This window comes from Frankliniella occidentalis, unplaced genomic scaffold (assembly GCF_000697945.3).
Source record: "Frankliniella occidentalis isolate FOCC.00 unplaced genomic scaffold, Focc_3.1 Scaffold2, whole genome shotgun sequence".
Taxonomy (NCBI): Eukaryota; Metazoa; Arthropoda; class Insecta; order Thysanoptera; family Thripidae; genus Frankliniella; species Frankliniella occidentalis.
Window position 1 is genome coordinate 2671313 of NW_026267132.1, and position 12564 is coordinate 2683876.

The 12564-nt window shown below is 55.7% G+C and overlaps 1 protein-coding gene across 4 annotated transcripts in view; it reads left to right on the top strand.

Annotated features, from left to right (window-relative positions):
- LOC113204412 (rhotekin-like) overlaps positions 1-12564 on the top strand; it is a 97228-nt gene that overhangs the window by 46471 nt on the left and 38193 nt on the right. Inside the window, exon 1 of one of the 4 annotated variants that reach the window (XM_052263717.1) lies at positions 10595-11749. The exons of the other annotated variants lie outside the window; for them this stretch is intronic. Within the exon in view, the coding sequence (XP_052119677.1) occupies positions 10610-11749 (1140 nt within the window). The 5' untranslated portion in view covers positions 10595-10609. Of the gene's footprint in view, positions 1-10594; positions 11750-12564 lie in introns of those variants that run through there. 4 annotated transcript variants of the gene reach the window in all.

Consider the following 12564-nt stretch of genomic DNA (forward strand, 5'->3'; position numbering starts at 1 on the left):
CTCATATCTGGAACGGTTGAGCCCAAAATTGGCCATAAAAAGTCTTATTTTTCGTAGTTTTAACGTTTTGCCCCTGCTAGGTATGCAACCCCCGTAGAGCGGTCCAGTCGCGGTGTAGAGGTGGGCACCACATCTTAAAAGTGACCTATGGGTGTCTACTACATACCCCCCAAACGGTTTTGCTCTACTGTAAAATGCAAGGTTGAGTGGCTTACTCCCCGTACTATTCCTAAGGAGCCGTCAGGGCCTATAGTTGTGACATGCGCGGTGGCCACGAAAGCTGCCTGCTCCCGGGTGGGGCAGCGCATGAGCCGAAGCTGTCGGCAGCTCTTGGCTCTTTTACCTTTTACCTCCCAACGCGACAGTCGCGAGAACCCATAAAGAAGGGCGAATTCCGGCCTGGGACATCCCACGGAGTAATCTGCAGTTCATTTGCGTCCGGAGGGTCATTAAGGGGTCCTGGCGGTGGTGCATCCCGGTGATTCAGTCCTTTTCGTGACCTTTTTGTCTCAGCCCGAGTCGTGCCTTTTACCTCGGATTAAATATAGCTTGCTTTGCTGGTCTGGTGTAACCCTGAAGAGCCCGCAATCCTGGAAACTTTTCTTTTTTCTGCGCTTTTTTTTTCTACTTTTCTGCGGACGTCAAACGGCGTGGTTAACGAGGTGGTCGCCCTTCGTCAGCGTCACGCATTGTCACGCTCGCGTCACGTTCGTTGCGACAGACGATCGGATCTGACCATTTTTCTTCTACTAGTTCCATCTAGCTTGGCGATTCGCGCGATTTTAGTTTTTTGTTAGGAACATGGATCGCAGAGCAGTCTGCTGCTGCTGCTTTCCTCCATAGTATCGGCCCCCAATCAAGGATTCGCCCATTTCATCAAAACCGGCAGCGGAGAGTGGGTGATCCGCCTGATAAGCCGCTTCACCCTGTGATTGAAAACCATTGGGAGAGAGAGAGAGAGAAAGAGAGAGAGAGAGAGTCTGACGCTGTGGGAATGAATGGGAAAGGCAGTGGAGTGGAGGACAATCAGAGAAATTTCATCACATCTTCCTGTTCCCGCACGCGTGTTGTCGAAATCACCCGATTATTGTCGCACTTCGCGTGATCACCGCTTTGCCGAGCTGTCGAACTCGTTCCCCACCGCGTTTACTTTCGTTTGTTGTGCTCGCACATTCGTCGATGCATCGCCAATAGCGTATCGGTCACGGATTGCTTTCTCTGCCCATTGCTACCGCGGGCACGTCCGCTGGCCGGTTAATTGCAGTAGAGTGCAACGGAGTGCAAGGCGCCATGCTGCACATTCTGCCGCAACCATTCGTCAACATGGGGAAGCCGAGAAACACGAAGGGTGGAGGGGGGGGGGATGAAAGTAAAGAAGACGAAGTGAGCATATATGATTCAGAAATTCGCACGCAACGTCCCGACCCGCTGGAGCTTCGCGCCCCACCCCACGTATGGTATGTGGTGGAGCCGCCCCGCCGCGCCCCGCCACCACGCCGGCCGCACCACATCGAGAGTACAAGTGATAACTACCTCCTGATACGCCCGCTGCCTCTCGCATGCCCCGCCTCGCCAACCGGCTGCTGCCTGCAATGTGTTGTATATCGCCCGGATTAATTTAAATCAATTAAAATGTTTTGCTGTTTGAATGCGGCGTGCGTGGAACTGTAGCAGCAGCATAGAACTATATGCGGATGACGGTGGTCATCCTAATGACGTGGTGCTTTACTTTCGGTTTTTCAAAGCATCCGCCCACTGCAAATAAACTATCGCCCATCGAGCTTCCTCCTTTACCGGTTTGTGTTTCGATTTGTTTGTTTTTTCGCTTTTGTTCGTTTTCAATCTTTCCGAACACAATATTAACTTGTGCGGTTTCGGCCGGCGGCGCTCGGCGTTAACGATCCGCGCCATGAGCGCCCCATTGTCCTGCTGCCGACCCAATCAAGGGGCGTGCTGCTGCTGCAGGTTGCACCGTCCTTACTGCAATATCGATTGCAATCGGACGAGCAATCCGGCAGTTGCCTTATTGTTTCGTGGAAACTCATCAGGCCGTGGAGTTCGCTCGCCACCTCGCTCGCGGGTTGCGCTTCTTTGCGGCCCGCGGCTCTTGCGCCCCTGCGGCGCTCCCGCTGACGGGGTCACGACGGGGATGGGTCACGAGGTCACCCACGGCTCACATCAGTTCCATGTCCCAAACTTCCAAACCTTCAAATGCATTCCAGTGTTGGAGGAAGAGCAATGTGCGCGGGAGAACTCTTGACACGGTTGGTCACAGACCCCGGGGGTTGTTTCGTAGTTGTACAAGGTGGCTGATTCACGTCACGCGTTTTCGTAGCTATTCCGTACCCGGTGCGGGCGGGTTTGCTGATCCTCGCTGCCCATGGCTCCTTATGCCCCCGTGCTAGTGGGCAACCCGCCCGCACGCGTGCATGCAGTAGAGCATAATTACGAAAATGCGCGGCGTGCGAGTCAGCGGAGTCAGCCACCTGGTATGTACGACACATTTTGTAAATTACAAAGTGCCTGTACGAACATATTTTTCGCAGTGGTTCGGTCACTGACCACCAAGTGAGTTGTGTGTTGTATGCGTCCCTCACCACTATGGCTCCTTGCGAGTAGGCAATAGGCCCACACGTCTGCATGCGGTACAGTCTAACTGCATCGTGCCCCTGGGGTCTGTGGGCGTGGGCCACCATATGTATCCACTATTATGTCTCCCGAGTGCTGAACTTCGCGGTCTTCCCGCAACACGACCGCGACCTGCCTCAACACGGAAGGCATTGGGTCGCAGCAGAGTCCGGCAGAGCCCCCGCCCGGCGCGGGGTAGCTGCGCGTGGCTGCGGCCCGACCGCGTGGGGTATCCCCAGTCTCGACGGCGTGGCGCTACTCCCTGCTCTGCTGGATCTTTGGGGGCACATCGAAACCGTTCTTGTCTCTGCATTAGATGAAGGTGTGCGGCCGAGCTTGCCTCTCGCCGCTTATACCGAAGCGCCTGCTTACGGCCCCGTGCGGATATGCAACCCATGCGCACGCCTGCATTCGGTACAGTATAACCGGAAGGAAGACGGCGCCGATTGGGGATGATGGTCCACATGGTCCACCCTCTTGGGTATGGATTAGACGGATTCTATGATGTTCGCGCCACCAACATTTTCACTCACCGTCACTATTCTTCTGTGTGTTGCAGGTATGTTGGCTGTCCAGTGGGTGTGGGGACGCGGGCTCCCAGGTCCAGGTAAACCAATCGCTGTCGTTCCTTTGGCTCACATAATTCCGCTGGCAAGCAGCCGCCAAGAGTCCAATCCTGGATGTCGAGTTGTGACTTGTGACTTTGCCCATGCGTTTGTTATCAGCGTCACTCGAAATTCTATTTCAGGCAGAGGTTTCCCCTGGAAGTTCATTCGCGGTTGTTGGTCGTGTTGGTCTCTGTAGGAATGTGGATGTGGATGGTCTCGCTCGCAGGCACGTGAAGCCGTAACTGTTTCATTGTTCTGGTATCGATCACTGTTTTCTAGTGTGCGAGGATCGGTCGATATGATCGAATGGCCAAAGCAATCGCACCTTTTCACACTTGGAAATCTTCAGCGACGAAAACAAGTATAGGCTGGAGGGGGGGGCGGGGGGTCGATACAGGGGAAGAGGGAGAAGAGGCGTTGGGCGGGATAGATGGATGTTAGAGTCTGGCGGTGAGGTAGGTCCTTGAGCCGGTGCCAATGTCTCGCTCTCCGTCGCTCTCGAGGCCCAGGGGCGTAAGTGCACCACCGAGGCGCGCGCGGCCGTTCACTTTGAAATGTTAAAAATAATGCGATGAATATATCGGACGGGCGGTCTATTTCAAGTAGTGGACGCACGCTCTGCCTGCAGGTACATTTTCGTCCCTACTCTGCTCTTGCGCTGTCCTTGAACGAGTCTGAACCTTAGAGTACAACCAACGCGTTAAAAAACATGTGGCCCCCATTTTAATTATTTCGCCCCAATTTCTAACGTGGCACAAACAAGGATGCCAGCATGGGTGTGGGTGGAAATGCAAAGTCCGTATTGCTTTGTCGGATGTCGAGTTTTTAACGCTTCGGAAACGTGTCACGTTCGAGTTGGAACTCTTCCAAGTGTGCAAACTTTTCAGTCCTAACCTCAGGTCGCCATAAACTTCCATCCAGCTCCCACACTTTCGCGTGTGATGTGTGTGTGTATGTTTGAGTCTGTGTGTGAGAGTTGTGGGGCGTTGTGGTTGTGGAGCCTGCTTGTGAGTGTGTAGCACTCAGTCATTTTCAGAAAACGTGTTTAGTTTGACAGTTACACACATTTGAAATGGCAGTGCATTTAAGACATAGGAACGGTAACTTAAAACCGCAAACGTTAGTGGGCGAGCAGGGAGCGTGGAAGGGGGGAGGGCGCAAATGGTCTGTACACGAGCACTGCTCGCATTATAGCCACTGACTCCTCTCTCTCTCACTCACACACCTACGCTCGGCCGCCGCGACGTACCCCGTGCCCACCCCCCCCCCCTTCCCCCGCGCCCGTCTCTCGTTGTGTCCGGAGCTAACGAGCCAAATGACATGACTCTATGTGTAGGCCCGCACCGCTGCGTCCAGCAGCAGCAGCAGCAGGCCGTATAGGTGCCCCTCGCGGTGCAGCTTTGGCTCCGCCCCGCGCGCCCCGTACAGTACTACACGCGTCTCTACTCTCGCTACTCCCGATCGCGTTGGCGATCCTCCCGAAAGCGTAAATGAAGTGTGGAGCCGTTATGCAGACAGACGTGCCGCTCCCCGTCCTCCGCGCCTTCCTCCTCCAGCGGCGGCAGCGGGCCAAGTAAGTGAGTCACTCACAGTCCGCGGTGGCGGGCGCGCGCGGGGGCCGCGGCGCGTATGGTGACGACAGGAGGGGAAGGAGGGGGAAGGGGAGCGCTCCGTATCACTCTCCACGACGGCACCCCTGCCCCGCCGTGCGTGTGCGGCCGTGTGGCACAGATGCAACACCGCCCAGCAGCCCCCTCAGCTGCACGGTGTTGCTGACCCCGCACCTGCCCCCCCCCCTGCGCCTCGCTCGCGGCCGAGCAGCTGGTTTCTGCAGACAGCCATCGTCTCGCCACCGCGGTAACTTGACTCAGACGCCGCCGCCGCCGCTGCAGCGCCACACGACACGAGTAACTCGAGAGTTACCCTCCTTTCTTATGCCGCTGCTGCCCCCGACCCCGAGCCGCGACCGCGCGCCGTCCGCCGCCGCCGTCCCCGCGGCCGCGGCTACCCGCCAAGTAGCCCAGGACACGAAGGTTTTATTGCGCAATAAAATTGTGTATGGCTGAATTTTTGTACACTGGTAGAATAGCTCCTCCCCATTCACCTAAATTTTAGTCCCCAGCCGGGAAACGTGTGCGATTTGAGATATTGAACAAAAAGGGCCTAAATGCAGGGGTTTGCGGTACTGGTTGTAGCTTCAAAAGTATTCGTGCTAGAAAGACGAGACAAGCGCCAAAATGTTCGGGAAGGAACGTAGAACAAGCTCCAATCATCAGAAGGCGCGATAAAATATTACCTCCGATCAAAATCTTGAGCTGAAGAGAAAACTGACAAATTTCCTTGTTCAATTTCGGATGTCTCACATCATACCTCATTAACGGGCAGGAAAACGATGGGGAGGCCCCGACGAAACGTTGTGCGCGCATCCTTTAGCTAGACAACGATGTTTTCAAATTTGTTGTAGTCCCAACCGTTCGCCCTCAAATCGCCTGGAACTGGGGCCGTGCAGAGCCTCCCGGCGGCCCGCCGCTGCGTCCCGCCCACCCGCTCCTCCCCCCGCTCCGGGCAGCGGCTCTGTCTGTCTCTCTCGCACTCACGGGCCGGACAGGGATGGCGCGCGGCGTTGGGCGCGTCAAGGAGCAAAACTAAACATTTAATTTAAAGCATTTCAAAAATTGCTACGCAAAAAAAATTTCTGTGTCGTATAGATACTCTTGTCTACTACCACATATCCGAAATCCAGTCTTTGGACTCTCATCGGAACCAAGTGGGACGTGAATAATAAGAAAATTTACCCGTTTTCTTTTAACTGTTGCCGTGGGTGAACGGTTCGACCAAAACGTGTCGCGAATGGTGCATTTTGTTCGGATAAGTACCTGTTTAACACATGACAAAGGAAATAAACACGCGATTTACGGTCTCCTCAGGGCATAAAGATTTTGTATATTTTGTGAAATTCCCAATCAACAATAAAGTAGACTTGAATGCCATCATCGTAAAACGCGTGTTTATTTCCTTTGTCATGTGTTAAACAGGTACTTATCCGAACAAAATGCACCATTCGCGACACGTTTTGGTCGAACCGTTCACCCACGGCAACAATTAAAAGAAAACGGGTAAATTTTCTTATTATTCACGTCCCACTTGGTTCCGGTGAGAGTCCAAAGACTGGATTTCGGATATGTGGTAGTAGACAAGAGTATCTATACGACCCCAAAAAAAATTTTCGCGTAGCAATTTTTGAAATGTTTTAAATTTAATGTTTAGTTTTGCTCCTTGACGCGCCCAACGCCGCGCGCCATCCCTATCCGGCCCGTGAGTGCGAGAGAGACAGACAGAGCCGCTGCCCGGAGCGGGGGGAGGAGCGGGTGGGCGGGACGCAGCGGCGGGCCGCCGGGAGGCTCTGCACGGCCCCAGTTCCAGGCGATTTGAGGGCGAACGGTTGGGACTACAACAAATTTGAAAACATCGTTGTCTAGCTAAAGGATGCGCGCACAACGTTTCGTCGGGGCCTCCCCATCGTTTTCCTGCCCGTTAATGAGGTATGATGTGAGACATCCGAAATTGAACAAGGAAATTTGTCAGTTTTCTCTTCAGCTCAAGATTTTGATCGGAGGTAATATTTTATCGCGCCTTCTGATGATTGGAGCTTGTTCTACGTTCCTTCCCGAACATTTTGGCGCTTGTCTCGTCTTTCTAGCACAAATACTTTGGAAGCTACAACCAGTACCGCAAACCCCTGCATTTAGGCCCTTTTTGTTCAATATCTCAAATCGCACACGTTTCCCGGCTGGGGACTAAAATTTAGCTGAATGGGGAGGAGCTATTCTACCAGTGTACAAAAATTCAGCCATACACAATTTTATTGCGCAATGAGGCCTTATTTTGCCTTCGTGTCCTGGGCTAAAGCCCAGCCCGGCTCGGCCCGGCGGCGTGGCGGTGCGCGCCGCGGCTGCTCGCCGCGGCTGCTCGCCGCCGAGGGAGCGACACAGAAGTGCGCAAGATTCTAAGAATAGCCCCGGCGTGGCCCGCGCTCGCCACTGTCTCCTGCCAGCGCTGGGCTGGGCGGGCGCCCTCTGCTACTTCTGCGAGTCAAGGCAGTGGCGCGACCCCCCACCTCTCTCGTGGCGGTCGAATCAGTTATTGCCCTAGGCGAGCGGGCGCTACGAGTCACCTCTCTTATTAGATCACTTTGGAAATCCGCCCGCGCCCGCGGGGTCGGTCTCAACTCCAGGCGTGAGTCAGAGCAGGGCGTTCGGGGAACACTGAGACCACCACCACCAGGACCTCGGTGCTCCTCGCCTTGGCTATTCCACCAGGACCTGCTCGTCCTGCAGTGGGGCAGTGGGGCGTCTCCAGAGGTGTAGACCGTTCCCGTCGTGCCTCGATTGTGATATTGAATACACGGGTCACGCTCAGACAGCCGTCGCCACGACAAAGTGTCGCGGGGTTATAGCACTACTTTCATCTGAGCCCCACATAGGCGAGAACAAAGCATCATCATCATCATCATTTTCTTCACTATGCTCTATTTTCTCCCGGCATTTCTTTCGCATGTGTATGTTTAGTTTTTTGCTCGCTCTGAGCGCCTGCCTTGAGGATGAAATTACCCAGTCGTGTCCAGCAGGAGCGCACACCCCTCCCCGCCCCCACCCTCTGCGACACGCCCCCGGTGCGTCCCGGTGGGGGCCATGTGTGGCGTGCGGGGTGTAGCCCAGGAAACCAAGTCAAAATATGGCCCTTACCCTAAATAAAAATGCAGAAAGCTGGAAAATTGAACACTTATAGAGCTCGTCATGCTGATTAACCTCATTTTTTTTCCACCTCGAAAAACTTGAGCTGACCGAGATATTGAACATAAAGGGCCTAAATGCTGGGTTTTGCGGCATCAGCCACAGCTCCCAAACTATTCGTGCGAGAGAGACGAGACAAGTGTCATCATGTCCGGGAAGAAACGCAGAACAAGATCCAGTCAACAGTCAGCGCGCAAACGGATCATTTCTGGCCAAAAACTTGAGTCGAATAGAAACATTTCAATTTTCCTTGTTCAATTTTGTAAATCTCACATCATATCTCGTAAATGAGTGCGGAAACGACAAAGCCGTCCCGACAGAACGTTGTGCGCTTATCCTTTAGCTACGCAACGGTGTGCTTACGATTCATGTAGCCCCAACTGTTCACGTTCAAATCGACTTAAACCAAACCCGTGCAGAGCCTCCCGGCGGCCGGCCGCTGCACCCCGCCCACCCGCCCCTCCCCCCGCTCCGGGCGGGCGGCTCTGTCTGTCTCTCTCGCACTCACGGGTACGGACAAGGATGGCGCGCGGCGCTCGGCGCTCGAAGGAGCAAAACTAAACATTGAATTTAAAGCTTTTTAAAAATTGTAAGTGAAACGTAATTTTGTGCATCGTGTAGATACGCTAGCCCACTACAACATATCCGAAATCCAGCCTTAAGACTCCCACCTGAACCGTGTGGGACGGAAATAATAAGAAATTGGACCCTTCTTCTTTGAACGGCCGCCGTGGGTGAACGGTTTGACCAAAACATGTGCCGACTGTTGCATTTCGTTCGGCAAACTGACTATTTATCTCATGTCGGAGGAAATAGACCGGTGTGGTGTAGTCACTGCAGAAATGTGTACTCTATTGGTTCTAGTAAATTGTACAAAATGTTTAAAAACTTTCAACCCTACGCATTTCCGTCCTATCGGTCTCAAGTAAACTTTATTAATATGTACATTATAGAGAATAACCTCACGTACATAATTAGCTTGTTCTTTTCCCGCTGCGTGCGTACAGCACAGCCTCAGAGCTCTGTCGAATGCAGGTCTGACGCGCTGCGGCGAGGCGCGTAGGGGCTGCTCTCGCGCGTTTGAGGTACCGCACAAGCCAAAATATCTACTGTATTGAATGGAACCCAATGACCATCCTGAAGAAAACCGCTCACACTACGACTTCCCCACTACCGCAGTTCTGGAGAGGCCGATAGATCGGGAATGCGTAGGGTTGAAAGTTTTTAAACATTTTGTACAATTTACTGGAACCAATAGAGTACACATTTCTGCAGTGACTACACCACACCGGTCTATTTCCTCCGACATAAGATAAATAGTCAGTTTGCCGAACGAAATGCAACAGTCGGCACATGTTTTGGTCAAACCGTTCACCCACGGCGGCCGTTCAAAGAAGAAGGGTCCAATTTCTTATTATTTCCGTCCCACACGGTTCAGGTGGGAGTCTTAAGGCTGGATTTCGGATATGTTGTAGTGGGCAAGCGTATCTACACGATGCACAAAATTACGTTTCACTTACAATTTTTAAAAAGCTTTAAATTCAATGTTTAGTTTTGCTCCGTCGAGCGCCGAGCGCCGCGCGCCATCCTTGTCCGTACCCGTGAGTGCGAGAGAGACAGACAGAGCCGCCCGCCCGGAGCGTGGGGGAGGGGCGGGTGGGCGGGGTGCAGCGGCCGGCCGCTGGGAGGCTCTGCACGGGTTTGGTTTAAGTCGATTTGAACGTGAACGGTTGGGGCTACATGAATCGTAAGCACACCGTTGCGTAGCTAAAGGATAAGCGCACAACGTTCTGTCGGGACGGCTTTGTCGTTTCCGCACTCATTTACGAGATATGATGTGAGATTTACAAAATTGAACAAGGAAAATTGAAATGTTTCTATTCGACTCAAGTTTTTGGCCAGAAATGATCCGTTTGCGCGCTGACTGTTGACTGGATCTTGTTCTGCGTTTCTTCCCGGACATGATGACACTTGTCTCGTCTCTCTCGCACGAATAGTTTGGGAGCTGTGGCTGATGCCGCAAAACCCAGCATTTAGGCCCTTTATGTTCAATATCTCGGTCAGCTCAAGTTTTTCGAGGTGGAAAAAAAATGAGGTTAATCAGCATGACGAGCTCTATAAGTGTTCAATTTTCCAGCTTTCTGCATTTTTATTTAGGGTAAAACCCTTGGTTTCCTGGGCTAGTGGGCCGGGCGGGCGCAGCCAGGGTGAGCCAGGGCGCAGGCAGCCACCTGTGCAATGTGGGTTTCGAACTCCAGACCGCCTCCTGGAGCTGCCGCGCAGGGCGACGGGAGCAGGCAAACAATCCAGGAGGACGGCCCTGGAGGCGTGTCCTTTACTAGGAAGACCTCCGAGACCAATTGAGGCGTGTCGTGCAGCCGTGGCGCAGACGTACGGGCCGGGCCGGGTGCCGTGCTGGTGGCCATGTGTGTGCGAGAGAGAGAAGAAGAGGGGAAGGGGGGAGGGGGGGGCTCATTTAGAAGTTGAAGCGTCCTGTCGTCCAGCGCCCCGCTGGTCCTGCCCGCCAGTCCTGGCGGCGGAGTGCGAGGATGGCAGCCCCGCTGTGCGCCCGTGCACGTCATGTCGCGCCCGCCCGTGCCCCCGAGGCCGTCGCCCGCGTCCTCGACGCCCACGTCGCCCAGGTCGCCGGCGACCCCGCGGCTGTCGCGGGTGCCTCCCACCGCCGTCTCGCCGTACGCGTGTCCCCCGTCGCCGTCGTGGAGGCCCGCAAGGGCCGTTACGACCGCCAAATCGCCCTACGACTGTCCGCCACCGCCCACCAGGATGTCGCCGTACGCCTGCCCGCCGCCCCCCGTGGCCGCGGTGCCCACCCCATGGTCGCCGCGGGGCTCGTCCAGGGCTTCGCGGTTCCTCTTCCCGCCGGCCGAGGCATGCGCGAGCCCGCCGCTGCCGCCCGCCAAGACGCGCAGGGCGCCAGCCGTGGCCTCGGCGCCATCGCCGTACGCGTGCCCGCCCCCTCCACGGCCGCGCTCCACCTGGATGCCTGGCGCCCTCTCCGGCACTCGCGTCGCCGTCGAGCCCCCGAGATCCCCAGCCACCTTGCCGTCGCCCCCGGAAGGCGACACATCCGCCGACGAGGACGGCGATGAAGACATGGTGGTCCTCCGCGGCCTGCACGCCGTGACATACGCCATCCCGAGGCCCCCGGGGCCCTTCTCCACTCCGCCCGCACCGCGGCGCCGCCCCTGGCGCCCGCCGTCGTCCGGGCCGTGCTCGCCGCGGCTCTCCCACCGCCTGAGCGCCGCGCTGTCTTCCTTCGTGGACTCGGCCATGACGTCGCCGTCGCTGGTGCGCAGCCAGCTGCAGCGCTCGCTGCCGCTGCTGCGCCGGGCGCGGCCTGCACCGCTGCCGCAGGTGTCTTCCCCCGTGGCGGGCACCTTCCGCGTCAACCCGCCGCGCGCCGTGCTCACGGAGCCGCCGCCCGTGTTCGAGCGCGCCGCGTCCCTGTCGTGCCTGCCGCTGCCCCCGCGGCCGCCTCCCCCGGACCGGCCGCCGCCCCCGCGCGCGCCCGACAAGGTGCTGCGAGCCGGCGGGTACGTCGGCGACGTCGGCGACGCCGTGCTATGCGAGTGCCGGTGGCGCCTGGGCGCCGCGCTCGTCCGCCTCAAGCAGGTCCGCTCCGTGGACGTGATGGTGTCCGACCGGCTGCGGGAGGAGCTGCGCGGCGTGTGCGTCGCCTGTCAGGTCCGACGCCGCCAGGTCAGTGCAGCTCGAGTGCGCGGCGTATTAGTTTGTTGTGTCTGCGCGTCTCATCCTAAAGGACTGTCGTGCGCGTATCGGTTTCCACTAATGCGATCACCGTGGGGCTGGTGTGCTGGTGCGGCTCGTCTCGAATGTCACACCGCGCGGCTCGAGCTCAGCGGAGCCCGCCGAGCACACCGCGACTCAACGGCCTGTTTGTCAGCCGAGTCGCTACTCGCACCCCGCCAATAATCCCCCGCAATAGTGCTTATTGGCGAACCAACCCCCACACCGGTCTGCCAATTTTTTACTGATCCCCTCTCTCATGTCATGTGGTGTGTGAGTGTGGCGAAAAAGTGTGTCCCACCGATAAAGGGCAAGGCATGCTGCGCGTGTACAGCGCCCGACTCTGCAACAAACGTGTGAAACTGTCTTGCACGTTTGCACCTCGCCTCTCCCGGTGTGGCTTCCCCTGGCGCGTTTTTCTAATTGGATGGGGCCTGCCGAGCCCCCCGGCGGCGTCCGCCGTGTCCTGCACGGTGTCGTTGTGCCCTCCCGAGACTCTCCCTGCGGATGCGGGGTAAAAAACTGGCCTGCCGGCCGGTAGAGAGACAGTCCAGCAAACTGAGGGTGAGAATAATTTACACATTTACCGACAATTTACAAATAACAAGTTAGACATTTACTTACAATTTACAAATAACAAGTTACACATTTACTTACAATTTACAGATGATTACAATGATTTACACATACTCCATGGACACAATTACAAATAACAAGTTACACATTTACTTACAATTTACAAATAACAAGTTACACATTTACTTACA